Source organism: Meriones unguiculatus, chromosome 3 (assembly GCF_030254825.1).
Source record: "Meriones unguiculatus strain TT.TT164.6M chromosome 3, Bangor_MerUng_6.1, whole genome shotgun sequence".
Lineage (NCBI taxonomy): Eukaryota > Metazoa > Chordata > Mammalia > Rodentia > Muridae > Meriones > Meriones unguiculatus.
Genome location: NC_083351.1, coordinates 178509124 through 178535450, shown reverse-complemented (window position 1 = coordinate 178535450; position 26327 = coordinate 178509124). Strand labels below are relative to the sequence as shown.

At 46.8% G+C, this 26327-nt stretch overlaps 2 protein-coding genes and 3 non-coding genes across 5 annotated transcripts in view; 1 reads left to right on the top strand and 4 right to left on the bottom strand.

Moving 5' to 3' along the window:
• Dipk1a (divergent protein kinase domain 1A) overlaps window positions 1–17513 on the top strand; it is a 76113-nt gene extending 58600 nt beyond the window's left edge. Inside the window, exons 3-5 of the mRNA XM_060381102.1 lie at window positions 12762–12869; window positions 14882–15058; window positions 16288–17513. Coding sequence (XP_060237085.1) covers window positions 12762–12869; window positions 14882–15058; window positions 16288–17100 — 1098 coding nt within the window. The 3' untranslated portion in view covers window positions 17101–17513. The remainder of the gene's footprint in view (window positions 1–12761; window positions 12870–14881; window positions 15059–16287) is intronic.
• Window positions 17514–18432: 919 nt separating this feature from the next.
• On the bottom strand, window positions 18433–25649 carry Rpl5 (ribosomal protein L5). The gene is made up of 8 exons (XM_021626615.2): window positions 25518–25649; window positions 24341–24410; window positions 24142–24257; window positions 22795–22929; window positions 22072–22274; window positions 21071–21248; window positions 19055–19143; window positions 18433–18590 (listed from the first exon to the last, which is right to left on the bottom strand). Exons 1-8 carry the CDS (start codon window positions 25518–25520, stop codon window positions 18491–18493), a joined length of 894 nt encoding a protein of 297 aa, XP_021482290.1. The 5' UTR covers window positions 25521–25649; the 3' UTR covers window positions 18433–18490.
• Window positions 18842–18973, bottom strand: LOC132653300 (small nucleolar RNA SNORA66). Its single transcript, XR_009591072.1, has one exon. It is a non-coding gene; the product is annotated as a small nucleolar RNA SNORA66 (small nucleolar RNA).
• Window positions 20669–20800, bottom strand: LOC132653301 (small nucleolar RNA SNORA66). The gene has a single exon (XR_009591073.1). It is a non-coding gene; the product is annotated as a small nucleolar RNA SNORA66 (small nucleolar RNA).
• Window positions 21320–21412, bottom strand: LOC132653299 (small nucleolar RNA SNORD21). Its single transcript, XR_009591071.1, has one exon. It is a non-coding gene; the product is annotated as a small nucleolar RNA SNORD21 (small nucleolar RNA).
• Window positions 25650–26327: the final 678 nt, after the last annotated feature.

Genomic DNA, 26327 nt, shown 5'->3' with positions numbered 1-26327 from the left:
ACTTCCCTTTAATTTGCAATAACTATAAACAAAATGTGACTCCAGCATAATTTGCTAGTTATTTTACAAATTCTCTCAATTTTCTGAAAGTTGACTTTTAAAAAATGTAGTTACTTTGCGTTTGAGAGCGTTTCTCTGTGTAGCCTTGAACTCACAGAGATCATTGCCTCTGCCTTCCTGAGTTCTAGGATAGCAGGCGTGCACCACCGTGCCCAGCTTGAGAGACATATCTTAGATATTTTGAAGTTAAAGAAACAGATAACCATCCACACAGATATTCAAATTCCAACAATATATGTGTTGAAAAAGTTGAAGCCGCACTCACTGCCTTAAAAGTAACACGTTTTTGATTTGTCCCTGTGTTTTACTTGTGTAATATCTGCCTAAGCAGTTGCCTGGTTTTTCAAAAGTTTCAGCAACGTATATACATTCTTCTGTCCCAGATGTCCTTGTTTTGAAACCTGGAGCCTAGAGGTTGGCATCTCCTGTGTTACCACATCTGCTGTTCTTTCATTTAAGTACAATGAACTGAGCCAGTTATATAAGGTTCTGTTGCAAAGTTTCAGGTGTACTAATTAAAAACTGCATTATCTCAAAGCCGTGCATAACAAAAACACGTTCAGCAAAAGATTCCGTGTGGAAGCTTAAGCACATGTGCATGCATATGCTTGTGGATATGCGCTGTGACTGCCGTGGTGCCTGTGGAAGCCAGAGAGGCTGTCAGGTCTCCTGGAGCCAGACTTACAGGAGGTTGTTAGCTGCCTAGTGTGGACGTTGGGAACCAAACTCAGGTAGTCTGAGAGAACAGTGTGTCTTCTTTTTTTTTTTTTTTTTTTAAAGATTTATTTTATTTATTACATATACAGTATTCTGCCTGCATACCAGCAGAGGGCACCAGATCTCATTATAAATGGTTTTGAGCCACCATGTGGTTGCTGGGAATTGAACTCAGGACCTTTGAAAGAGCAGCCAATGCTCTTAAACTCTGAGCCATCTCTCCAGCCCCTCATAACTGTGGAGCCTCCTATAGTAGTCACAAAAAGTGTAATTCCTCCAGGTAGGGGGCACACACCTTAATCCCAGCCCTTGGGAGGCAGAGGCAGGTGGATCTGAGTTTGAGGCCAGCCAGAACTACAGAAAGAAGATAGATAGATAGATAGATAGATAGATAGATAGATAGATAGATAGTAGATATAGATGATGGAGATAGATGGATGAATGGATAGATATATAATAGAGATAGATAGATAGACAGATGATAGATAGATGATAGAGATAGACAGACAGATGGATAGATAAATGGATGGATGGATAAGTAGATAGACAGGTAGGTAAGTAGATAGATCGGTGGGTGGGTGGGTGGCAGGTGGATGATAGATGATAAAGGTAGATGTTATATATTATATACTGATTATATACAGATTTTATATAATCTCTCCTAGAAAATGTCAGCAAGCATTTTTCACTATCTCCTCTCTGTTATGGATGCTAGCGACGTGGAGGTAGATATTCAAAGTCTATATAGTAGCTAGCGTGGTGTCACACGCCTGTGATCCCGGCACTCAGGGAGGCAGAGGCAGGGGATCCCTGTGAGAGGCCAGCCAGGCTACAGAGCAAGTCCAGGACAGCCAGGGCTATAAAAGTGTGTCACAGAGAATGGTAGGATATGCCACTTCTCCAAAAGCCGGCATTTTGAATTGGAACCTGCTGGGAAGAAAGTGATTGTCTGAAATTTTGGGCAAAAAGCTCATGAGGAAAAGGACAGTGAGACAAATGGCTGAAGAGGGAAGCAAGGCCGAGGAGGAAGACTGCCTCATGTGGGCTGATGAAATCTCTTTTTTAAATTTCTTTTTATTTATGGGATGGAGATGGCCCAATGAATGGTTAGGAGAGCTTGCTGCTCTTGCAGAGGACCCAGGTTCAGTTCCAGCACCCACAGCTGTCTGTAACCCCAGTTCCAGGGGATCTAATGCTCTCCTCTGGTTTCTGGACACACCACGGTGTGCTCACACAGTACATATGCATGCTCACACTCACACAGTACATATGCATGCTTACAGCCACTTACATGTTCACATAAAACAAATCCTTAAAATGTATTCGTGATTGTTGTGTGTGTGCAGAAGCAGGGAGCCCGCGGATGCCATAATGGGCATCTACTGTCATGCAGCTCACAGAGATCACACTAAGGCGAGCCCATGCTCAGCGTCTCTTCTTGCTGAAGCGCCACTGACGCTCAGCCCTGAATCTCAGTTCACTGCAGTGCGTACACCGAAGTGCTACACAGTGATGATAAAAACATGTCTGCCCTAGCTTCCCTCGGCTTCTGTGAAGACAGAGCTAACTTTCAGCTGTCAGCTTGCACACCTTCCCAGCCGCTCCTCTGACATGTCTGTGGGACGCAGAGTAGGTTCAGATGTCCTGGGCTTGCTTTTGTTTGGTCTGAGGCAGACAGCCTCATCCTTGTCATCACTGGAACTGTGGCATTAGAAGGTCTGCAGGTGCGGTGGGGCACACCTTTAGTCCCAGCCCTTGGGAGGCAGAGGCAGGAGAATTCCTGTGAGATAGAGGCCAGCCTGGTCTACAGAGTGAGTTCCAGGACAGCCAGGGCTACACAGAGAACCCTGTCTCAAAAAACCCTCTCTCCCGCTAAAGAAGGGTTTTCCTCAACGGCTGCTGAAGCTGCTGTGTCAAGAGCACTGCTCCCCACTTTGTGTAGGAGTTAGGAGGAGTCATCAACTCTCCACATGTCGCCTGACACTCTCCATCTCTCTGTGAGGGGCTGTGTATGAGTGTTGAAGTAAAAGAGCCTTTGATTTGAGGTTCGTCACCCTTCAAGTATAAGCTGGACAAGCCACTGAGCATCTGTAAAATGGTGGCTAATTCCATTTCCGTATCAGGTGATTGTCAGTTCATGTGTTAACACTGTGCCTCACACATTATTTTATTACTATTATTACTGCCCAGGGTTTGACTACGTAGCTTTCATTAGCATCGAACCCACTCTGTAGACCAGACTGGCCTTGAACTCCGACAGTTCCACCTGCCTCTGCCTTCCAAGCACTGGGATTAAAGGTGTGAGCCACCGCATTTACCAATGTTGCCATCTTTACTTATTGTTTTCCCCTTGTCCTGCTCCTGAGTATGGCTGGGGAGATAGGTGTCTATACACACAAACATGACCGAATATGATAGAGTGTGGTGTCAGAGTCCTGCCAGAGAGGCAAAGCCGGTTACAGAAGATGCTCAGATTAGTCATGCTCAGATGCTCGGGAAAGAGCTGGAGATGTGCGCAGGTGCCCAGCACCTCTTAAACCTGGACAGCAGAGGCAGGATCGTCAGGAGTTCACAGTCACCTTTAGCTACATAGGAGGCTTGAGACCATCCTGAGGTGACACTATTTCAGGAACAGACCATAGGGTGGGCTGTGAGAAAGCTGGAATGTGGGTGTGCAGGGACAGCGCTGTCCACAGGTAGAGTCCGCATCACAGGGACAGCGCTGTCCACAGGTAGAGTCCGCATCACAGGGACAGCGCTGTCCACAGGTAGAGTGTCCGCATCACAGGGACAGCGCTGTCCACAGGTAGAGTGTCCGCATCACAGGGACAGCGCTGTCCACAGGTAGAGTCCGCATCACAGGGACAGCGCTGTCCACAGGTAGAGTCCGCATCACAGGGACAGTGCTGTCCACAGGTAGAGTGTCCACATCACAGGGACAGCGCTGTCCACAGGTAGAGTGTCCGCATCACAGGGACAGCACTGTCCACAGGTAGAGTGTCCTATTACACAGGTACAGCGCTGTCCACAGGTAGTGTCCGTATCACAGGGACAGCGCTGTCCACAGGTAGAGTGTCCGCATCACAGGGACAGTGCTGTCCACAGGTAGAGTGTCCGCATCACAGGGACAGCGCTGTCCACAGGTAGAGTGTCCTATTACACAGGTACAGCGCTGTCCACAGGTAGAGTGTCCGCATCACAGGGACAGCGCTGTCCACAGGTAGAGTGTCCATATCACAGGGACAGCGCTGTCCACAGGTAGAGTGTCCGCATCACAGGGACAGCGCTGTCCACAGGTAGAGTGTCCGTATCACAGGGACAGCGCTGTCCACAGGTAGAGTGTCCATATCACAGGGACAGCGCTGTCCACTGGTAGAGTGTCCGTATCACAGGTACAGCGTTGGCCAAGTCAGGACCATTGTAGTTAGAGTAACATCCCACAGTTAAAGCATGCTGGACTTTTCACTACACCATCAGACCTCCACAGCATCACTGAGACTGTTAATGACAGCAGTACACTAGGCATGTTGACGCAGGAGAAACAGACTATCACAGCTCGATACGGTGGCACACACCTGTACCCCAGGACTCTGAATACTGGGGCAAGGTGATTTCAAGTCTGAGCTAAAGTGGAACTACAGTGAAATGCTATCTTTAAAAGGGGGGTTAGTGGGGAGCGGTGCTGGCACACACCTTTAATCCCAGCCCTTGGGAGGCAGAGGCAGAGGCAGGCAGATCTCCGAGTCTGAGGCCAGCCTGGTGTAGAGGGAGTTCAGTACTGTCTGTGCAAGGCTAAGTTCAGTCTCTGGGACCCAGGTAAAGGTGAAAGGGAGAGCTGACCTTCACACAGCTGCCGTGGCTCTCATGTGCTGCACCCCACCCCCCAATAATAAATGAACATTTTAGAGGGCTTGGGACAGCAATTCTCTGTGTAGCCCTGGCTGTCCTGGATCTCTCTCTCTCTCTCTCTCTCTCTCTCTCTCTCTCTCTCTCTCTCTCTCCCTCTCTCTCTCCCTCTCTCCCAGGCTGGCCTCTGCCTCCCGAATGGAGGCAGGGGAATAGTAAGTCTGTCCTGCCCTGGTTCCACAGTGAGCTTGAGGCCAGCCTAGGCTACATGAGATCCTGTGTCAAAGTGCCAGACTTCAACAAAGCACCATCACAAGTTAAGATGACTTCGTTTTTACTTCAAAGACTTGTGCTGTAAACATCTAAAGAATGACAGCTTCACCGACAGGGAGACATAGTGGGTAGAAGAGCAGAGGAGAGCTTAGAGGAGGTAGTTCCTCTTGGGAGGCAGAGGCAGTGAGCCAGGGCCAGCCTGGGCTACATAGTGAGCTCCAAGCCAGCCAGGGTTGCATAGCAATGTCTGCCCTGTCTCAAAACAAAACCTCCCAGAGCCTTGTAGAATAGGAAGGATCTGGAGTCACAGAAAGGAAAGTGTTTCTCCTCCAAACTGTGAGTGGGGCTTGCCGGGCATTCCATCCCAGAGAGCACAGCTGATGAGCACTGGCTTGGGAGCAGCTAGAACACTGAGAAGCCCGCAAAGCTTTCAAGTGGCCGGGGCTTTGGTTACTGTCACCTGAGGAAAAAACATTTCAAGTGCACAGGGACTGGCCAGGCATCTTCCTCCCGCTAAGTCAGGCTCAGAGAGCCACCCCTCACCAGCTTTTGAGGTCCCGTTTATGGGAGAGGGTACAGCTGTTGGGATAATCGGCTATTAGCACCTGCACAGAAGAGAGGGGGCTTGGGGCTCAGGCTGCCTGTGAGGCAGAAAGTGCAAGAAGCCATCACAGGTGCTCCGGAGCTTGGCCAGGCAGAGGGCTGGCGTACGTCAAGGGCTTAGAAATTCAGCACGGGTGAAGAGCATGGTTTGCAGGACATGTTAGGCTTAGGAAACAGAAACTTAATTCTTGTAAGGTGTGGAGATTTAATAACAATATGGCTCCTGTTTGGTTTCACAGTTATCTATAAATAAAAATATTTCTCTCTCTCTCTCTCTTGGTTTTGGGTTGGGGGTCCTGGACCTCTCTGTAGCCCAGACTTAGAACTCACGCTGTAACCCAGGCTGGCCCTGGGCCTGCTGTCTCAGCCTCTGGCTTCTAGGTGTAAGCCACCACGTCTGTTGATAATAGGCTTTTAAAACTGGAAACAGGAGTTGCATTGCAGTTGGGTACCAGGAAGCCAAAGGCAGCCTGTGGGAGTTGTGAAGGGTGAGAAGCTGCTTCTAAACACTGAGAGCACCACTCACCCAGTCAGAGGGCACCTTCCTTTTCCAGATATGCTCCTTCCATAACATACTGTAATTCCCTAATTACTAAATCACTTCAGCCAATCCTGTTTGGTGCCCAGCCATGCAGAAGTCTTATATAACTGGACTCTGTGGGTGGGCTTTCCTAGACATGCCCCGTTTCATTGGCTTGAGTAAGAGAAGAACTTCTGCGTATCTCTCAGGACGCAGGGTCCGTCCTGAGTCTTCTGTCCCATCTGCATTCTCTGAGCACTGCCCATGGCACATTTTAGTCTGAGTATTACAGGAGCACACCTTTTAAACGGAGGCACTGAAGGATGGCGAGGCCTCTAGTTTAATCACAGTCTCCTTCGAGAGTCAGTTTCCAAGGATAGTGGTTTGTTACGTAAAACAGTCACCTTAGGATCTGCTAAGCTGAAGCCATTAGGCACCAGGCTAGACAGTCTTAATAACAGTATTTCATCCAGCTTTGCCTTGCTGGAGCGTCTTTACTGTGTGAGAGGAAGGCGTCAGCAGGAAACAGTGGAGGCTCGTAAGAGGTGCAGAACATGGGGCGGAGAGAAGACAGAAAATGTTGACTGGAAGTTCTCAGGCACTGGGAGAAGGCTAGCTCTGCATGTGTCAGTCAGTGTGTGTCAGTGTGTCCGTCGCTGTGCGTCTGCATATGCACCTTGTGTCTTTGTCTCTGTGTGTGTGTCTGTATGGGTGTTTGTGTGTGTGTCTGTGGGGGGTGCTGTATGTCTGTATAAGTGTCTGTCTGTGTGTGTGTGTGTGTGTGTGTGTGTGTGTGTGTGTGTGTGTGTGTTCCTGGGTGCCTTGTCCTGTGTGTGTAGGTCTCTTTCTGTGTATGTGTCTCTGTGTGCTTTTGGCTTTTAGTCTTGTTAAAAAGAAGCGGCAGTCTGAAAGTGACGCCTGAAGTACATTTTTAGAACATGGATTTTGAAAATAGTTATGAAGTCGAGTACTATACATATATATGTTCATTGGAATTGCCCCTTGTGGTCCTCTGTAGTCTAGGGTTAGGGTTCCCTAAGACAATCAGGTTCTGTAAAAAGAAAGGTAAATCCTGCCCTCTTCTGGTATAATGAGGTATGTGCAGGCAAAGCCGAAAGTGTGCTGTTTATTAGAATAATAATAGTAATCATTCTTAGGGGGTTTTAATTTCTTAAAGGCTTTTTAATAACTATTGGTTATTTGTATGCGCAGCTGGACATTTTTGTAGACATTTTATGAAGCCACCTGCTCTTTTCACTCAAATGTTTGGGAAGGTTGCCTTTGGCTTCTGGTGGAAGGCCAAAAGCTGAAAAGCCTGTTTTTTGTGACTGCCCTTTGATGCAAGATTGGCTTGGGGCCTTCACTCGCAATAGGAAATCTGGTGCTTACATCGGAGTATCAGACTAGTCGCTGCTTACTGATTTACTAATAAGGGACTTGTTCTAAGAAAACAAAAATGAACTTAAATGATGTGGAACGTAATACATTTTCGTAGTAATTTTTTAAAAGGGAGTACTCCTGTGTTGTCCACTCTCGAGTTGAATCCCTCTGAACAGCTGGCAGGCATATTGCACAGAGCCCTGAGAGACAGCCTGGAGCTGTGGCTGTCAAGGGGCTTAGAGGAAAGGGGGAGGGGAGCGGAGGTCGGTGATCAGAGACCTTCAGGGGGGACTCAGGAGGGGCACCTGACTCAGCTTTAAACCTGCTGTGCTAGACCCAGGCCAGTTGGTCAGCCTAGCTCTAGTGAACTCTTACTTCCAATGCCCAGCCTCCTTTTCTTCTTCCTGCATAACCTTTCCGGAAGTTTTATTTTCATCTTATTTTTTCTTTTGCATTGGGCTGTATTTGAACCTCAGTGACTTCTGTTTTCCTTCCAGTCTGTTCATTTGTGGTCAGAGAATATGTGGTCTCCATGGTCTAAATCCGTATGGACTGTCCCTACGGGAGGCTTCCCTCCACAGTGTGAGGCCTCAGCGCTCCCAGAAGACACGTGCCAGTGAGATGGTTGGCCATCTGCTGCTGAGCAGATAGGCCATGGAAACGCGTGCGCTTCCTGAGACATTTCCTGAGGCTGACCAGATGAAAGAAAGCACCACATAGCACTGCACCCTCATGGCCTCCAGACATGAGGCAGGGGCTGGGTTGCTTGACTCCCTCCATGAAGGTAGAACTGCACATTCTTAGTTACAGCCAGAAACAAAGGAAAAAGTAGGACACAGTCTAAGGCTTGTCTCAAACCTTCTGCTCCTGGCAGCTGATACTTCTCCAGGTGTTAGCACCTGGCTCTGCACATGGCAAGGGCTCTTAACCTCCTTCAGGAGCCGCCCTACCTTCACAGCAGCTGCACCAAATGCTGGTAGTAGCGAGAGCGGGTCCTGGAAGCCGGTGCGTTCACACTGTACAGGAACAGCTGGGAGCTAGGCTGCCTGGGTTGGGATCCTGGCTTTCTAAGTTGGCTGACGTTTCTGTTTCCGTAGCTTTACAGCGGAAGTGGCGATAGGTTTTGTGCCACAGAGCTGTCAAGACGGTAGACAATGCACAGGACCAGGGCCGAGCCTGCCATGCAGTGGCCACAGGCGCGGCCATGCTGGAGTAGCCGCATTTCCTGATTAGTTACCACTGCTGTTTTCATCCCAGGCCTGCTTTCCAACAGGCTGCCATGTTCAGTTTCTCTATATCTTTGTTGGCTGAAATTTATCCTTAGTAATTTCAAGAGACACTAGTGAGAACTGTCATTCCTGAAACCTTTCCCCCCTCAAAACAGGGTTTCTCTGTGTAGCCTTGGCTGTCCTGAACTCACTTTGTAGACTAGGCTGGCCTTGAACTCAGAAGAATATTTGTGTAAAATAAGAACAGATATTATGCAATACCTCCTTGACGCTCCAGGCAGTCTGTACTTACCCTACTCTTCAGTCCTTGCAGTGATGTCATAAATCAGGCACTGTTGGCATCACCTACAGTAAAGAACCACGACACAAGCGAGTCATACTGTGTTTCCCAAAGCTGCCAGCATTGCACTGCCGCTGGCCAGTCCTGATCTGTGGCTCGGGGGACACCTCACACCATTCTGAACCCTTTCCCTCGAAGGTGCTTTGGCTTGTTTGCACAGGTGTTCGGAGGGTCGATTGATGCTTTATATGTTTACTTACTTTGCAGCACCAGGTTGGAGCTCAGCGCCGAACCCTTCTAGGCAAGCGCTCTCCCACTGAGCTGTATCCCTAGTGCATTTTTAAAGTCCGATAAACTTCACTGGTATGTCACAAGAGTTATCCACATCAGCTTAGGATATGTACCCTTTCTATCTGCTTTTAAAATCTGCCTTGAATAGGCTTCCCCTCCACTTGTTCTTGTCACTTTCCTATGGGGGTGGGTGACAGTGTACCCAAGAAAAAACAGCTTAAAGGAAGAAATCTTCATGTGACCCACCATTTCAGGGGCTTTGGTCCAAGCCTGTCTAGATCCACAGCTTTGGGCCTGACACAAGGCAGAATGTTATGGTGGCGGGAGCCTGTGCTGAAGGAGGCTGTCTGGATGCCAAGAGGCAAAGACTCAGGCGGAGCCCGAGTTTTGGCTACTTTGTTGGGTTCTTTCACCTGCCACCCTTCTCCAAGCCTTCAACATTAGGGAGAGAAAGAAGGTTAGAGGGGAGAGGGGGCATGGACCTCTTTAGACTCCTTCCTGCTGATTAGGAGCATTGAGTTCCTCGGGGCAAGCTCAGTCTTCATTGTCAGGACATTGCCATCCAACACCCAGCAGCCCAGCAACTAGCAAAAGCAGCAACAGGAACCAGCAGCTAGAGTACCTCTGGGGCTCTAATTGTACCCTCTAAGGGGTCCCCAGAATTCCAAGTGTAAACCACCCCCACCTGGCAGTCAGCTGATGTCGACAATCTGAAACAACCCATATCCCAAAGTCAAAGTTCTCACTGTCCTGTGGGAGAAGGAAGGACGAGAATGAAATGTATCCTTCAAAGCTCCAGCCAGTGGCCCGTGGCACACAGCCTTACCTTCTGCCATTTCCACTACCTCCCAGTGGCCACCAGCTGGAGATACCAGCGAATGGGGCATTCCAGTGCAAACTCTAGCACGTGGACATGCTATGCATTTTTAGTCTTCTGTGTTATCTACAGATTTACCTCAGATTCTTTTAAATTGTTTTCCAGTCCTTGCTTTCCTCAGTTTTTTTCAGTATAATCCCTGTAGGTCTTTCTGTGTCCTTACTGTTGCTTATTTCTCCTCCCACACGACCTTTCACAGTGTGCCTTTATTTACTGGGTTGGGTCTATGTGCCTGCTCGTTTGTATGTATACCGTGTTCATGCAGTGGAAGCTAGAGAGAATGTCAGATCCCCACAATTCAAGTTAGTTGTGGCTGTAAGCCCTGGGAACTGAACCCAGATCCTCTGTAGGAACAGCAAGTCCTCTTAACCACTGTTAACCACGGAGCCACTGCTCCCGTCTCTACAATGTGGCTTTTTTTTTTTTTAAGATTTATTAAAAAAAAAAAAAAAAAGACAAGGGGGTTGGGGATTTAGCTCAGTGGACCCTGGGTTCAGTCCTTAGCTCTGGGGGGAAAAAATATTTATTTATGCAGTGTTTTGCCTGCATGACAAGAGGGCACCAGATCTTATCTCAGATGGTTGTGAGCCACCATTGGTTACTGGGAATTGAACTCAGGACCTTTGGAAGAGCAGCCAGTGAACTTCTGAGTCATCTCTCCAGCCCTACAACGTGGCTTTCTATTTCTAGGTTTTTGTTTCTTTCGTTGCTAAGTTTCATTAGCTTATTTTACATTTCCTGCTGATGTTTTATTGTTTTTGATGCTTTGAAGTCTTAATTTAGGGGATGTCAGTAAATTCTTTGACTTCATAGCACTGTTTCTGTTCTTCTTTATTGCAGTAGTTTATGGAGTGTTTTTATTTGACATTTGCTTCTCACATTCCTTTCATAAACTATCGGGCAACAAACAAACCAAGCTAGAAGTGAAATCTGTGTGCATTGTGTGAGAGAGAAAAGGTGAGGCCAGGAGACAGTGGCTACCTTGTGTAGCTCGCTCGCATCTGAGGTCTGCTTACCACAGTCCTTCCAAACTCTGGTCACCTGTCTGCCTCCCACAAAAGACAACAGCTTAAGGATTTTGCCATTCAGCCCTGTGTTGATGAAGCCAGATGGAATTCTGGGACATTCACACAGCTTGGGCCCTTTAAGTACTGTGAGCCAGGGTGATGGCTGCGTTTCTCGGCTGTGCCTCCTACTGGGTGCCAGCTTTGGGGAGTGTCTCAGTGGAAGTTTAATCTCTGCTTCTGGGCTCATGATCTGTGCATTTAGTAGGTCTTCATTTATTGTGTTTAGGGTTACATTGTATATTTTTTGTGAGTTTTGAGACAAGGCCTAAATTTAATAAAAAATCAGAACCATTTTTTAAATACAGTACTTCTCTTTTTCAAAGGAGTAGAAACCATACTGCCTCATGTTCACACTACCATGTTCAGTGGAAAAAAAATCTTCCAAAATTCTGTGTATGCCCCAGTAGCAAGCTTCTCACCGAGCTAGTAAATAACAGAGCTTGGGTTTAAATCCATGTCTGTCTAAATCCACAGCCCAAGTTCCTTTTATCAGAGAATCCTTCTCTGTTTTTTGTTTTGTTTTGTTTTGTTTTGTTTTCTTCAAGATAGGGTTTTGCTGTGTAGCCTTGGGTGTCCTGGACTCACTTTATAGAACATGATGACCTCAAACTCAGAGATCCACCTGCCTCTGCCTTCTGAGTGCTAGCTTTCTTGGTTTTTCAAGACAGGGTTTCTCTGTGTAGCCTTAGCTGTTCTGAAACTTTCTCTGTAGACCAGGCAGGCCTCGAACTCAGAGATTTCCCTGCTTGTTTGTATACATTTTAAAAACTATTTATTTATTTTTATTTTTTATATTAATCACAGGTTATTTATTTATTAATTTATTTATTATTTATCCCACCCTCCTTCCCCCATCTCCTCCCTGCCTCTTTCCAAGTCCACTGATAGGGGAGGACCTCCTTCCCTTCCATCTGACCCTAGCTTATCAGGTCTCTTCAGGACTGGCTGCAGTGTCCTCTTCTGTGGCCTGGTAAGGCTGCTCCTCCCTCGGGGGGGGGGGTGTCAAAGAGCTCGCCATTGAGTTCATGCTTAAAAACTCTTTTATTTACATTTTTTATATTTCTTTCTCCCTACTCCACCCCAATACCCCAACACCAGGTAGAAGAGAGAAAGGTTAGTGGGAGAGGGGCACATTTCTCTTAGCTACTTCTTGCTGGTCAGGGTCCTCTGGTTTCTTGGAGCCAGTCCAGTCCTCACTTCAGGAGATCTCCATCTTCTTGTCTCACAACAGCAACCAGGAGCCACAAGGGGGAAGCAGAAGCAACCTTGTTCTTTCTCCTCTTCTGCTCTCTGGGCTCTGGCATTTGTTCTCTCTCCAGAGTCCTCAGATTTAAACTATCTGCAGCTGGCAAAGAGGTCCTCTCGGAGCCCACATGAGGCAAATAGTCTGCTGCTGTGACCATCTGAATCAGTCCCACATCCCACACCTGGGACCCAAACAAAAACAGGTTTACATCCACACCGCCTGCCTCTGCCTTCCGAGTGCTGGGGTTAAAGACGTGCGTCACCGCCACCGGCTTGAGAATCTCCTCTTAGAGACTGTAACTACCAGTTTCTTGGATCCTTCAGACATTTCTGCTTACAAACATTTGCCACCTTTTTCTTTCCTGGTTTTCAGTGTGACAAATACAAGACGGGAGTTATTGACGGGCCTGCGTGCAACAGCCTCTGCGTCACAGAGACACTGTACTTCGGGAAATGTCTGTCCACCAAGCCCAACAACCAGGTATGGCATTCTGAATATCCTCCAGAGTGCCAGCATGATGACCACTGCGTCACCATTAGTTACTGTTCTGTGCTACAGAGTCTTCTGTAGCTCAGACTGGCTTCTCTGTCTCCATCTCTTAATAGCTGTGTTTACAGTATGGTACCACTGTACCTGGCTAGTAAACTCTAGTTTTCCCTTAAACTAAAAACATTATTCAAAAAATCCTTGAAGCAGCTGGGCAGTGGTGGCACACGCTTGTGATCCCAGCACTCAGGAGGCAGAGGCCGGCGGATCTCTGCGAGTTCAAGGCCAGTCCAGTCTACAGAGTGAGTTCCAGGGAAACCAGGCTACACAGAGAAACTGTCTCCAAAAAAAAAAAAAATTCTTGAAGCCCAGTGTGGTGGTGTGATTTGCTGCTTGATGGGTTCTTCTTCCCATTTTCTTCCCTGCTTTCCACCCTCTAACACTAGATAAGAGAGAAGGACAGAGCGGAAAGGAAAGATTCCTGTACAGTCAGGGGTTGGACCAGGTAGACTGCCCGCTGCTTGGGGTATCAAGGTTCTTGGAGCAAGTTTGAGCTTCAGTCAGGAGATCTAATTTCTTCTCCTTGTTTCTTCTTTGTGCACAACTTCTTAACAAACCGAGACCAACAACTCCGCATACACACCTCTTGGGGCCCTAGAATTTATATAACCTCTGAAAAGGTCCCAGAATTCCAAAGGTCATGCAGTCACAGAAACCATCTACAGCTGGAAAAACCACACCTCCACCAGAGCAAGAGGCAAACACAGTCCCTGCTGCGGACAGTGGGCAGCAGCCCCACACCCCCACACCTGGGGCTAAAACAGATATATTCTAGGACTTCTGTGGGTGTTTGCTTGCTTGCTTGTCTTGTTTTCAGGCAGGGTTTCTCGGTGTAGCCCTGGCTGTCCTGGAACTCACTCTGTACACTGGGCTGGCCTCGAACTCAGAGAGCTGCCCGTCTCTGCCTCTGTGCACTGGGATTATAGGCGTGTGACAGCGCACAGTAGGTATTTATTAATCCAGGCATGGTGGTCCATGTTTATAATCTGAGCACGTGGGAGGCTAAGGAAGAGAACCATTGCAAATTCCGTGTCAGCCTGGACTGCTGAGGTCAAGGCCGTCCTGGCCTACCTAGAAAGACCCTGACACAAATGAAACAAACAAAGGTTTCCTAGTCCCCTCTCCCCATTGTTTACACACTGTCTGAACCTTGAGGAGTGTTTGTTGAGAAGATCATTCCATCCCAGATGGAGGGATGAAGGGACAGAAAGAAGAGGATGAACATAGACACATGTTAAGTCCTATAGCTTCTTGTCTGGCATTCAGACACCCTGGCGTGCTGCCTCCAGCAGCCCCAGCCACAGCAGTCGCTTGCTGTGCTGCCTGTGACACCCCAGCACATATCTCTTGTTCTTCACATCTGTCCTCTCTAAGTTTCTCAACACACCCTTTCTGGGCTGTTTGCGGGGAGCTCAGCCTTGCATAAGATGTAGTAAACACTGCATACTGTTAATTTGATGCATACCTACTTAACATCTGTTCTTCGCCACCAGCCTCAACAGAGTAGGGTGACCCTAGGTCTTAGCTGCACAAAGCGTCCTCCCAAACTAGGGACAAGAGAAGTAGAACATAGCGGAACTTACTTTTGCCTAACAAAAGTAAGTTTTACTGATTTTACTTTTAAAAAACTGTATTTAGCGTGCACTGTTCACCTTTTAAAAGTCATTTAAGGAAGAAGGCTTCAGGGATGCTTCAGATTTGCATTCAGAAATGAAGTCAGGAGCTGGGTCTGCTGGTGCATGTTGTATTCAGGTTAAGCAGGAGGATCTGGTTCGAGGCCAGCCTGGGCTACACAGCGAGACTGTCCCAAAGGGTAAAAATAAAGTTGCAGTTCTCGCTGGGTGGTTCAGTGCTTGCTTGTATTTGTTGGGTGGACCCGAAAATGCAGCTGTCTGCTCTGTGCAGCCTTTCATACGGCACATGACTTGTCATTCTTCTTCACAAAGATGTATTTAGGAATCTGGGATAATCTGCCAGGTGTTGTGAAATGTCAGATGGAACAAGCTCTGCATCTTGACTTTGGAACTGAATTGGAGCCAAGAAAAGAGATAGTGCTATTTGATAAACCAACCAGGGGAACTACTGTACAGAAATTCAAAGAAATGGTCTACAGTCTCTTTAAGGTGAGTATATGTAGTCTGCCGTCCGGGAGGAAGCCCATCGTCACGGGGGAAGTGGCAGGGCCCTCTCACTCGCCATAGTGTTGGCGTTCTCTTACTCCACAGAGACTATTTGGAGGAAATGATTCAGAGGAGGGAAAAAAAACTGAAGGATATTAACCTGTATATTATTTTTAAATAGCTATAAATTAGTTGAGGGGTACTAGAGTGCTATACATTTCAACATTCGCAGAGGCAGGCACAATGGCTTACACCTGAAATCTCAGGGAGACTGAGGCACAAGAGTTGCCTCAACTCTGAGGCCATTTGGCCATATAGTGAGGTACAGGACAACCAGGGCTACCTGTGCAGCCGTGTGCATGCGTAAGTCAATAGACACCAAATAAGATCAGAGTATTTTAGCTCCCCGAATTCCCACCCATTGTTTCCTCTTCTATGGGAAACGAACCAAGGACAGACCAGTGACCCACATCCCCAGCCTTATATGGGGACCAGTGAACTGTATTTTTAGCCCTTCCTTTAAAAAAAAACAAAACAAAACAAAAAAGAACAACAAAAAAATGATTTTTGAGCATACTAAATTGGCCAGGCTGGCTTTGAACCCTCCTCCCTCAGCGTTCTGAGTAGCCGGGGTTACAGCTGCACCATTACATTGGCCTTGAAATTATTGTTTAAACCTAAAGAAGTTCATGGTGTAAGGCAGAGGCAAGAGAATCAGGAGTTTGGAGTCTGGGCAACAGCTGACCATCTCAAAAGAATGAAAACCTAAATATACAAAAATAGTAATTGGAAGTGATTTACCTTTTATTCTATGGATGGCTCAGAGTAGTCACTTGCCACCAATCCCATTAACTGGATTTCAGTCTCCAGAATCCACCGGTGAGGACCTGATTTCCACAAGTTGTCCTCCAACTTTCAGTCACACACTAAGGTCTGTCATGCTCAGACATGCACAAACGTACACAAAAAAATGCTCAGTATTTGGAGATGCAGGACATTTCCTTTGATTCAGTGACGAGATACCTGCTAGCATGATGGTGTGACCTGGACCTGATTCTTTTATATAGATGCATTTTGGGTGTTTTGGGACTGGAGGTTAAGTCCAGGACCGTCACACAGTACTCTGACTGGCACTGAAGAGCTGCACTCCAGCAGCTTTTCAGATTTACTTGCTCAGCTGCAGTCCGGCTTAGGATCCTAATTTACATTCCTTCTGTGTCTTGTCTTGACAGGCAAAATTAGGTGACCAAGGAAACCTCTCTGAATTGGTCAACCTCATCTTGACAGTGGCCGATGGAGACAGAGATGGTCAGGTGTCCTTAGGAGAAGCCAAGTCAGCATGGGCACTTCTGCAGCTCAATGAGTTTCTCCTGATGGTGATACTGCAAGATAAAGAACACACCCCCAAGCTGATGGGGTTCTGTGGAGATCTGTACGTGGTGGAAAGCGTTGAACACACCTCTCTGTATGGAGTGAGCCTTCCGTGGGTTATGGAGCTGCTTATTCCATCTGGGTTCAGGAGCAGCATGGATCAGTTGTTCGCCCCGTCATGGCCCCGAAAGGCCAAGATAGCTATAGGACTTCTGGAGTTTGTGGAGGACGTCTTCCACGGCCCCTATGGGAACTTCCTCATGTGTGACACCAGTGCCAAAAACCTAGGCTATAATGACAAGTATGACTTGAAAATGGTAGATATGAGAAAAATTGTGCCAGAGACAAACCTAAAGGAACTTATCAAGGACCGCCACTGTGAGTCCGACCTGGACTGTGTCTACGGTGCGGACTGCAGAACTAGCTGTGACCTGAGCACGATGAAGTGCACGTCAGAAGTGATACAGCCAAACCTGGCAAAAGCCTGTCAGTTACTCAAGGACTACCTGCTGCATGGTGCTCCAAGCGAAATCCGCGAAGAACTAGAAAAGCAGCTTTATTCTTGTATTGCTCTCAAAGTTACAGCAAGTCAAATGGAAATGGAACATTCTTTGATATTGAACAACCTAAAAACGTTACTGTGGAAGAAAATTTCCTACACAAATGACTCCTAGTTCATTTGGACTGTTGCCTTCACTGAGAATTACTAATGGAGGAGAATTTTGAGCATTTAAAAGAATGGCTTCTGTCCCCAGGGCCTGGGAAGCCACCATCTTAAATGCATGTTAGGACCGTGGCAGGTGTAGGGCCGAGATGTGAAAACTTGCTCCTGCCCTTTCATGAGTTCACAGGTACACTCACGGTTAACCACTTTTGACTGAAAACAGTTAATGCTGTGAAAAGCCTCATTCCATGAACAGTGAGCGTTTTGTAGATGTTAGCCGGTCCCGTTGCTGGGCACTGTTTGCACTGAAGCTGCTGAAAACAAGGAAACTTATACATGAATTTACTAATGTTTTAGCATGGTAAGTTTGCACATTAACACAAATCACAACCAAGTAAATTAAAGTGACTCCTTTATTAGAAAGTGTGTCATTAGCACGGTTTATTGTATTACACATTCTAACTTGAGATGGAGGAAACTGGCAGGTGACCTTCAGCCTCAGGATGTATCCCACAGCTAACGTGCAGCTAGTAGCGTGACTGAAATTAGTCAACCTTTATTACCTGATAGGGTCATCTTACTCCTCACCCAGGCTCAGGCTGGGGTGACATAAGCAGTAACCACTGTAAGGCCAGAGGTGATCAAAACCCATACTCTCAGCTGACAATGAACTACATTCAAGTTTTTGCTTCTTGTGGGACGAAGGGCTATTCCGAAAGAGACAGAAATGTGTCACCCAGTACTTTCCCAAGGAAACCTGGTGTGCAGTTTAGTGTTTGATCCTTTCAAGTTTTTATGTATATTCCAGTCTGGCGTATTCAACATCTGCATAGATCAAACACAGAAACGCCCTGCCCTTGCTGCTCAAACTTAAACCTGAAAGCTATGGATTACTATCAGTTTGCTTTCAAGAGTGACTAGAGCTTCTCTTCCCTCTAATCCTCTCTGGTTTTAATAAGCAGATGAAGACCTATGTCCTAGATCATGGGTCTGTTGCTCACCAGATCCGGTATCAGGAAATTCAATCAGGAAACTCAATCCAGGAAAGACCAAAAACCTAAGAGTCACGAATTTTGCTGGAACCCACGTAAAAACCCATGGCTTTTCTGGAAAAAACTAAGCTTTGTTTTGTGAGATGAAAAAATTCTCAGCCAGGTGTGGGGTTGACGCTTGCCCTTAGTCCCAGCAGAGGTAGGTGGATGTGAGTTCCAGGTCAGCCAGAGAGAATACATAGTAAAACACTTCTGAAAAAAAAGGCAAATAAATAAAATTATCCACTCCTTTTCTTTTGTAACTTCATGCTATTTCCTAGAGTGTCATAATTAACAGCTTAACACAGAAATAGCTTCTTGGCCAATAAGTTTATTGTCTTTATGAAAAAAATCTTCATAGAAACTGTTTTAGCTCTCAGCAGCGCGTTCCTGAGCTCTGAGGAAGCTTGCCTTCTTTTGAGCAACCCGATCTTTCTTCTGGGCAAGGGACATTTTGGGACGATTCCACCTACAAAACAAAATAAGGAATAAGAAAGACAGGAATGCACTCACAAGTTCAGCTGGGAAAAAAAAAAACCCTTTGTAATTGGATAGAAGCTGAAAATCTGTTTGGAGACAGGATGTTCCTATACTTTGGGGAGCTCTGAGCTTTGGCAATCATGCTTCATTCAACAGTGCCACCACCTACATGTCAAGTTTGAACACTCCTAACTCAACTGCAATGGCTATCTCTTCTTTAGGTACTAATAAAACCCACAGGGCTGTTGGGGGACAGCATGGGCACCTCAGGAGTTTCTGAGGCTAGTACTTTGCTATCACCACAGCTGCTCTAGCAAACCTGGTTCCCTTAGCTGCTGCCACATTATGCAGAGCTAGTGATCGAGTTTGCACAAGTACATAGCAATCTGACCAGCAAGATGAAGCAGGCAGTGCAGGAACCACCAGCCTCTTCTAGAGAGTGAAAGTACACACCTCTTCTTCTTCACTTCTCTCTTGGGCTTCTTCTCATAGACTGGGTTCTCTCGGATAGCAGCGTGGGCTTTCTTGTACATCTCCTCCATCTGGAACAAAGCAAAGCAAACAGTATTTGCCTTCACCTCATGTGCCCTATTATTGGGGTACAGAACCTGATCCCTCCTCTACTTCAGTTTGCAAAGGGAACGTCATTAGCTAAGTCAGTATTGCCTGCTTAAATCTCAGAATGTAACGGACCTTTTCCTTACAACAGCTCAATGTCTGACGTGAATAATCTGCACATATCCCTGAGGAAGGCAGCTGTATCTGGAGTCCACAATAAACTTATCTTTGTAGACCTACACCACAATCTAGTCTACTGCCTGACCTAAATTTGTTCAAGGTGCTCGCCCAAACCAAAGAGATTTAAGATGCAGATAATACAGGGATAAGAAATACTAACTGAATACAAGAATGCAGGAAGAGGACGCCCTGCCAAATCGGTAACCTCCCATTTCTCTTATGTGACAGGTCTTTTAAAGCAACTCCCAGTACCAAAGGCACAGTACCACTGTCAATTTTAGTACATAGCAGCTAGAACTGAAAAAGCCCCTGAGGTCTTCTAGGAAGAACACCTAAACGTTACCTATTTGATTAGACTTTAAGTTTAATTCCTAAACTTACTTTAAAAAATATGCATTTATATAGCATCATATACATAGACGAAGTCACGGACTTAGGTTAAGTCCATTTCTTGACCATTCTCTGTCAAGAAACACTAAATCTGCAGAGAATTTCAGCAGGTACACCGAGAATGCTCAAGATAAAAAAATATAAGCTCAGAGGTCGAGCACGTATGCTTAGCTCCGCAGGAAACCCCGGGTTTAATCCCCAACACCACAAAATAAAAAGCGCTTGCTCTTGGAAAGCATCATTGAGTAACTAAAGAAGTTTTGAACAAGCCTAACACAAGCAGGTCAGTACAAGACCCAGAAAAGACTGCAGTGAAGTGCAATAAAAGCTTTTACCTCCTAAAGCTCACACTGGGTTTAGTCTAGAATGATGTCCAAAGCACACAGACCACAGAAAATATTTTCCAAGCCACACTCTACAGCAATAATAGCTTTGTAATAACAATGTAATTTTTACTAAAATCTCAAAACTACGGTCTTCAACTATTCCTATGTTTTAATACAGATCATCTTAAATATGAAACTTTAGAGCTGGTAGATTTCCAATATCAAAGAACAATTCCTTTCCTACCCCTACTTTTGCAAAATACCTGTGCACCTCCCTAGGATTTCAATGAATGATAAATTGTATTTTTATCTGAAAATCAAAATGCTAATCACAGTAGGGCATGGTAGCTCATGCTTTTAAGTAAGGACTATCTTAAGTTTGAAGGCAGCCCTGGATGATATCAAGTTCCTAGACAAATCCAGGATAATATGACAACTGGTTTCCCCAGACCCAAAAAGGGTAGTGATGGCATACTTTCAAACCCAGCAAAGTTAGGTGGATCACTTGAGTTAAAGGCAAGCCTGGTCTACAGAGAGTTCCAGCATATTTAGGGCTACACAGAGAAAGCATGCTTAAAGGAAGAAAAAAAAAAAAGTTTCTCCTAAAAAGCAGGACTGTTGGGGGACAGAACAGGCACCTCAGTAGATTCTGAGGCTAGTACTTTGCTATCACCACAGCTGCTCTAGCAAACCTGGTTCCCTTAGCTGCTGCCACATTATGCAGAGCTAGTGATCGAGTTTGCACAAGTACATAGCAATCTGACCAGCAAGATGAAGCAGGCAGTGCAGGAACTATTCCTTCCACTCACCCCCGTTTGCATCCAAGGCTTTTAAATGCTGCAAGCCCACTTATAGTTATATGCAAAATACCCTTTCCCGCAGGTCCAACATGCTACCTTCAGAGTCAGCTTACCTACCCACAAAGCAGCACTTAATGAATAACCTATAGAAAGCTACAGCCACTAAGCAAGCAGCTGTCTCTACAGTGATCAGGTGTGCACAGGTAAATTGTTACCATGTCTGGAGTGATGTTGTTCTTTATGTACTGGGAAAACTGTTTCTTATAGGCATCTTCGTCTTCCTCCATTAGGTAGCGCATGTAGTCTGCAACATTCTGACCCATGATGTGCTTTCGGTGCACTTCTGCGTTGAACTCCTTGCTTTCAGAGTCATAGCCAGGGAATCGTTTGGTACTAAAATGAAGATTTTCACACTTTAGGCTACAGACAAGAAATTACTGCACCCCCAGGAATTCACTTCAGGAGCTGCCGTCAGTCCCGTCTTGAAACAATTATTGCATCATATGCAATCGAAGGACCAACTACCAACTGCTCAGTTAGCGGGTGTCATCACTAGCAGCTCATTTCTGAATCCACAAACATTTGCTTCTCACCCTCGGAGTCCATCTCTTGCCCAGGGCAGTCTCTAGCCATCCTGACCCCACAAGCACCCACACAGCCAGGTCAGCACCCACGCTTTCTAGCACATATTCCCTTGGCCACTAGCACAGGAGGCAGAAGACTCACCCCTCAAATCCCCTTATCTCAGCAGTAGCTAGGATAAGAGAATTGGTGATTTGTCTAAAGTTACAATCAACACAGCTATTCAAGGTGAAATTTAGTGTAGACTGATCTTACACTACAAAAACTTAACAAAAATGCACCATCTCTAAGGAATTACAAGTTAATTTACTAAATTCCAAAAACTAGCCAGCAATCTTAATAGCCAAAAGCTCAGAAATCAAATATTTGTCTATAAATGTTTTTTTAGAAGCCAAGTTTCCCCCTAACCCAGTAATCAACCTGACTGTAAAACAAAATGTAGAGGGCCAGGCAGTGGCCGGAAGATCCCAAATTCCAGGCTGGCCCGGGCTAGAGTGAGACCATCTCCTCTTCAATACACAGGTCCTCGTGCAGTAACTAGCACAGAGCAGGCCCTGAATGACTGCCACAGTCCGGTCAGTAACAAACAGGAAACACCGGGGTCAAGGCAGAAACCCTGACTACTACTTATTACCTATGCGGGATAGACAAGCCTCCATCCACAGCTCCCTTCAGGGCCCCAAAAACTTTATTGCCAGTTGTAGTTCGGGCGAGACCTGCATCCAAATAGCAAGTGAAGGCACCGGGCTGACCGTCAATGCTCTCCACATTGTACTCATCTCCAGTCACCTCCACCTGGCCTTCGTAGATCTTGTCCATGCCGAACCTATTGAGAAGCTGTGAACACAAGTCAACATAAAGCTGTCTCCACAGTCAACCCTGTGTGACTCGCACCTTTCTTCAGCCTTAGATATGTAGGTCTTTGAAGCCTAACCAGCCATCCTCACAAGGGCAAGTTGGCCCAGACAGTGAAGGCACTTTGCAGCCAAGCCTGCTGATCTAAGTCCCACCCCTGGGACACACAGTGGAAGAGTAGTCGTCCTCTTGACCACCAGTATGCTGAAGACAGACATGTGCCCTCACACATATGCAATTACAAAATGTCAGTTCTTAGCAGCATGAGACTATTTGAAATGCTCAAACCACAGAAGTCTAGCGATTACCCCCAAAGATAGCAAACCACACCACTCCCACCACTGAAGAGAACTATCAGAACTGGTCTACACTGATCCAGAAACAACTAGTTAAGACAACTAACCTGCTTCCCAGCCTGACAGAACCATGCTCTCTGCTGCTGACTTTGTAAGCCACAGGGAAAGCTGGTGCTCTTTTCAAGTCACTGAAGATAGGTACATACCCTGCGGGCCAGCAGCAGGCCAGTGCAATACGCTGCAGCGTAATTGGTCAGGCCGACCTTCACCCCATACTTTGGCAGTTCATGTGCATATGCTGCGCAGACTATCATGTCCCCTTCTATACGGGCATACGCAATCTGCAGTGAGGGAAAAACCAGGTCATTAATGTGGTGCTTTCTCTGCTTCAGGACCTGTCCCACCTAAGAGCCTTAACAGGATGTGGAGAGAAGAGACAACTCAACGAACATTTATGTCTGTGTGTGTCAACTACACAACAGTTTAGCAAACACAGCATGGCTAAAATAGACACAGCATGTTGATCTTAATTATACAACCATTCAACACATTTAAGGTGGTCGAACTGGTGAAATCATAGCAGTTAAAAGTCAATCAAGAAACTGGGCAGGGGGCATGTCAAATAGGACCTAAGCTCAAGGCTATACAGCAAGACCGTCTAAAGAGCCAGGCAGGGTGGCAAACATGTTCAATATATTAACAGGAGGTAGACCTCTAAGTTCAAGGCCAGCAAGGTCTACAGAGTTCCAGATCAGCTTAGGCCATACAGTGGGATCCCATCTCAAAAAACAAAAACAAAAATTAAAAAAAAACAACAACAACAACAACAACAAAAAAAACAGCCTGGTCTACAGAGGACAGCCAAGGTTACAGAGACCTTGTCTGGAACCTCCCCACAAAAGTCAAGTCGACAAAAAAAGAAAATAATCATCTAATTAAAGTATCTTTTGAGCTAAATTCAACTAAGTTTTAGACAGCCCACGCTTAGTTATCAGAACATAAGACAACCCTGCCTTCAGTCAACAAATTTACACAGAAAGCAAGGTCTATTCTGATCACCCCTCTGAAGTTGTAAAAGTTCTGAACATAGGAACTGCCATTTTTTTAAAAGAGCTTTCAAAGTGGAAGACATTCTTGTACATTTAAAACCTATTTCAAACAGTACACAAGCGCTGAGCTGGAATTTCAAATCCAGCTCTCAAAGCGAAGACCAGGGTAATCCTGCCTCCACACTGGAGTGCTGGGATTACATGTGCAAGCCATCCAGGTGGCAACAAGTCTCACCACTCTTAATGGTCAGTGGCATGAACCCAGATAGTAAGACCAGAAGTTATCACGTGCAAACTCATAGCAATGGGGAGACTAGTCACATAAACTTTCCCAGCCTTTCTCCCAAATTCGATAATGGAAATTAACCTGGGTCAGGATTTCCAAACCTGGCCAAAAGTAGCAACTTTGCAGTCTCCGTTAAACCTACTACTGCAAAAAAATCTTCAATTGACGGAAGGACTAGTGAAGTCTGGTCACAGGGCTCACACTGGAACTCAACTCACCTGGCAGATGATGTCTCTGTTAGTCACACGGACTATCATCCTATACTTGGGTGTGTTGTACTTATTTTTGTCCTGGATCACCAGTCGTTTCCGAGCATAGTAGTCAGTTTTGCCCTCTGCAAGAAAATTAATTAATTAAGACCATTCCACCACGAAGCTGATTCTCTTCAGAAACTGAAACAAGAGAAGCTGCTCATACCTCGCCGCCTTCTGAACCTCACTTGGTATCTCTTAAAATAGGCCTTGTTCTTGACAACTTTAACAAACCCCTTGAAAGAGAAGAAAGTGTTATCAGTGCTTAATTAAATGTCTCAATGATTTTCTTTTTTGAGACAGGCTGTCAACTATGTAGCCCAGGATGACCTAGACTTCGATAGCTTCCGAGTGCTGAGATAGTAGGTACGAACCACCTGGCTTTAGTCTATTTTTGACTTGAGTTAACCTGTTAATGTAACAATGTAACATTTCAATTTCAAGAGCAAATCATTACGACCGTCAAATATCCTTACATGTTTCCAAACTGATTGGAGACAAGAATCACTCTAGCCCAGTGGTTCAGCCTTAACGCTGCAACCCTTGACCATGACCTGGTTCTTTATGTTGTGGTGACCCCCCCCAACCATAAAATTCGTTGCTGTTTCAGAACTTCATTTTGCTGTTATGAATCGTAACGATCAGGTAGATTCGCGACCCCTCTTAGGAACTGCATTTAAGTCATCAAGAAACCTGTAAAGATGCAAGGCCCCGAACCAATCCCAGCCCTCCACAACTGCAGGCTCCTATTTCGGGACCGTACCAACTGATTCCTATGCCAACCTTCGGGGACAATATACAGTACACGGAGAATATATACTACACACACACACACACACACACACACACACACCTTGAGAACCGAACGTCACAACCCGCCCTCCCTGTCTTTTGGGGAAGCCTAAACTGAGGCTACCGGCAGAGCCGGCTGAAGCCAACACCACATCGCTGGGGCCCGACTCCGCAAGACACTGAAAGCGAAGGCCACATCAACTAGGAAGCGCCACGGGTCGCCGAGTCCAAGGCACGGCCTCCGGCCTCCACGGACACCCGCGGCTCCGATGCCGCCTCCGCGGGGAGCCCGACTTCCGCAGAGCCTTCCCGAGGAGCCGAGGCGGCTGCATGCCCTCGGCCTCGGAGGCTGCTTCCCGGCGCCGCGGCCCAGCCCCTCCCCCGGCTCGCACCCCGGCAGCCATTAAGGCCACGCTGGGAGCGGCGGCTGCGGAGCCGGGAATCGAACGCCATCGGCGCCCCGGGACGCACGGGCCGTCCCGAGCGGGCGCCCGCGAAAAGAGGGGACGCCCACGTGCACGCGCGGCCCCGACTCCCCGATGCCCACTCACCATCCTGCGGAACAGACACCCGCGACCGCGGCTCCTCTCAGACCTGCAAGCCCGGCCTCGCTAGGGGAAAAAGACCGGATGCCCGTGCGCATGCGCAGTATGTAGCACCGCCACCACGCAAGTGGCGTGGGGAAGAGCGGGGCTGGGGACGCCGAGGTACGCTGCCTCTCGCCCCCTGCTGGCCGGAGGGTGAATGTCAGCTTTTGCTCAGCTCCCAAGCGGGATTGGCGGTGAGAAAAGGGAATACAACCTTAGCGCTTTTCTGCTAGACGTTTTTAATCGCGCGCTCACACACAGACACACACACACACACACACACACACAATTTTTCTAAGCAGGAGGAGGTAAAATTAAGCTAAATAAAGAGTTTATGCTGAGATCACGCCTTCTCCACGACCTGACTTACTTCTGGAATATTCATCTAAATTCCCAGCACTCAGGACGGCCAGGAAGCTCAGCCTGAGTTAGGAGAGGTTCCTCTGCCTTTGCACAGCATCTCTTCTTCAAGCGCGCTTCTTCTTCTCCCGCACTTCTCAGAATGCTGATCTCCAGTAAGTTCTTAGTAACCTGTTACGTGGTAAAAACGAAACAAACCCGTATGCTTCCATTGTCCCTCAGATTCCTGATACTGTTCTTTTTTTCTACCTCCATAGCTCTTAGCTTACGTCAGTCCCCTTCCTGGAGCGTTTTCTTTGCAGGGCTAGATGCTGCAGCCTCAACACTTGGAGGGGGAGGAAGGAGGATCAGAAAGCGCAAGGTCAGCCTGGGCTACATAGTGAATTGAAAGCCAGCCTCGGTTGCACGATAGCT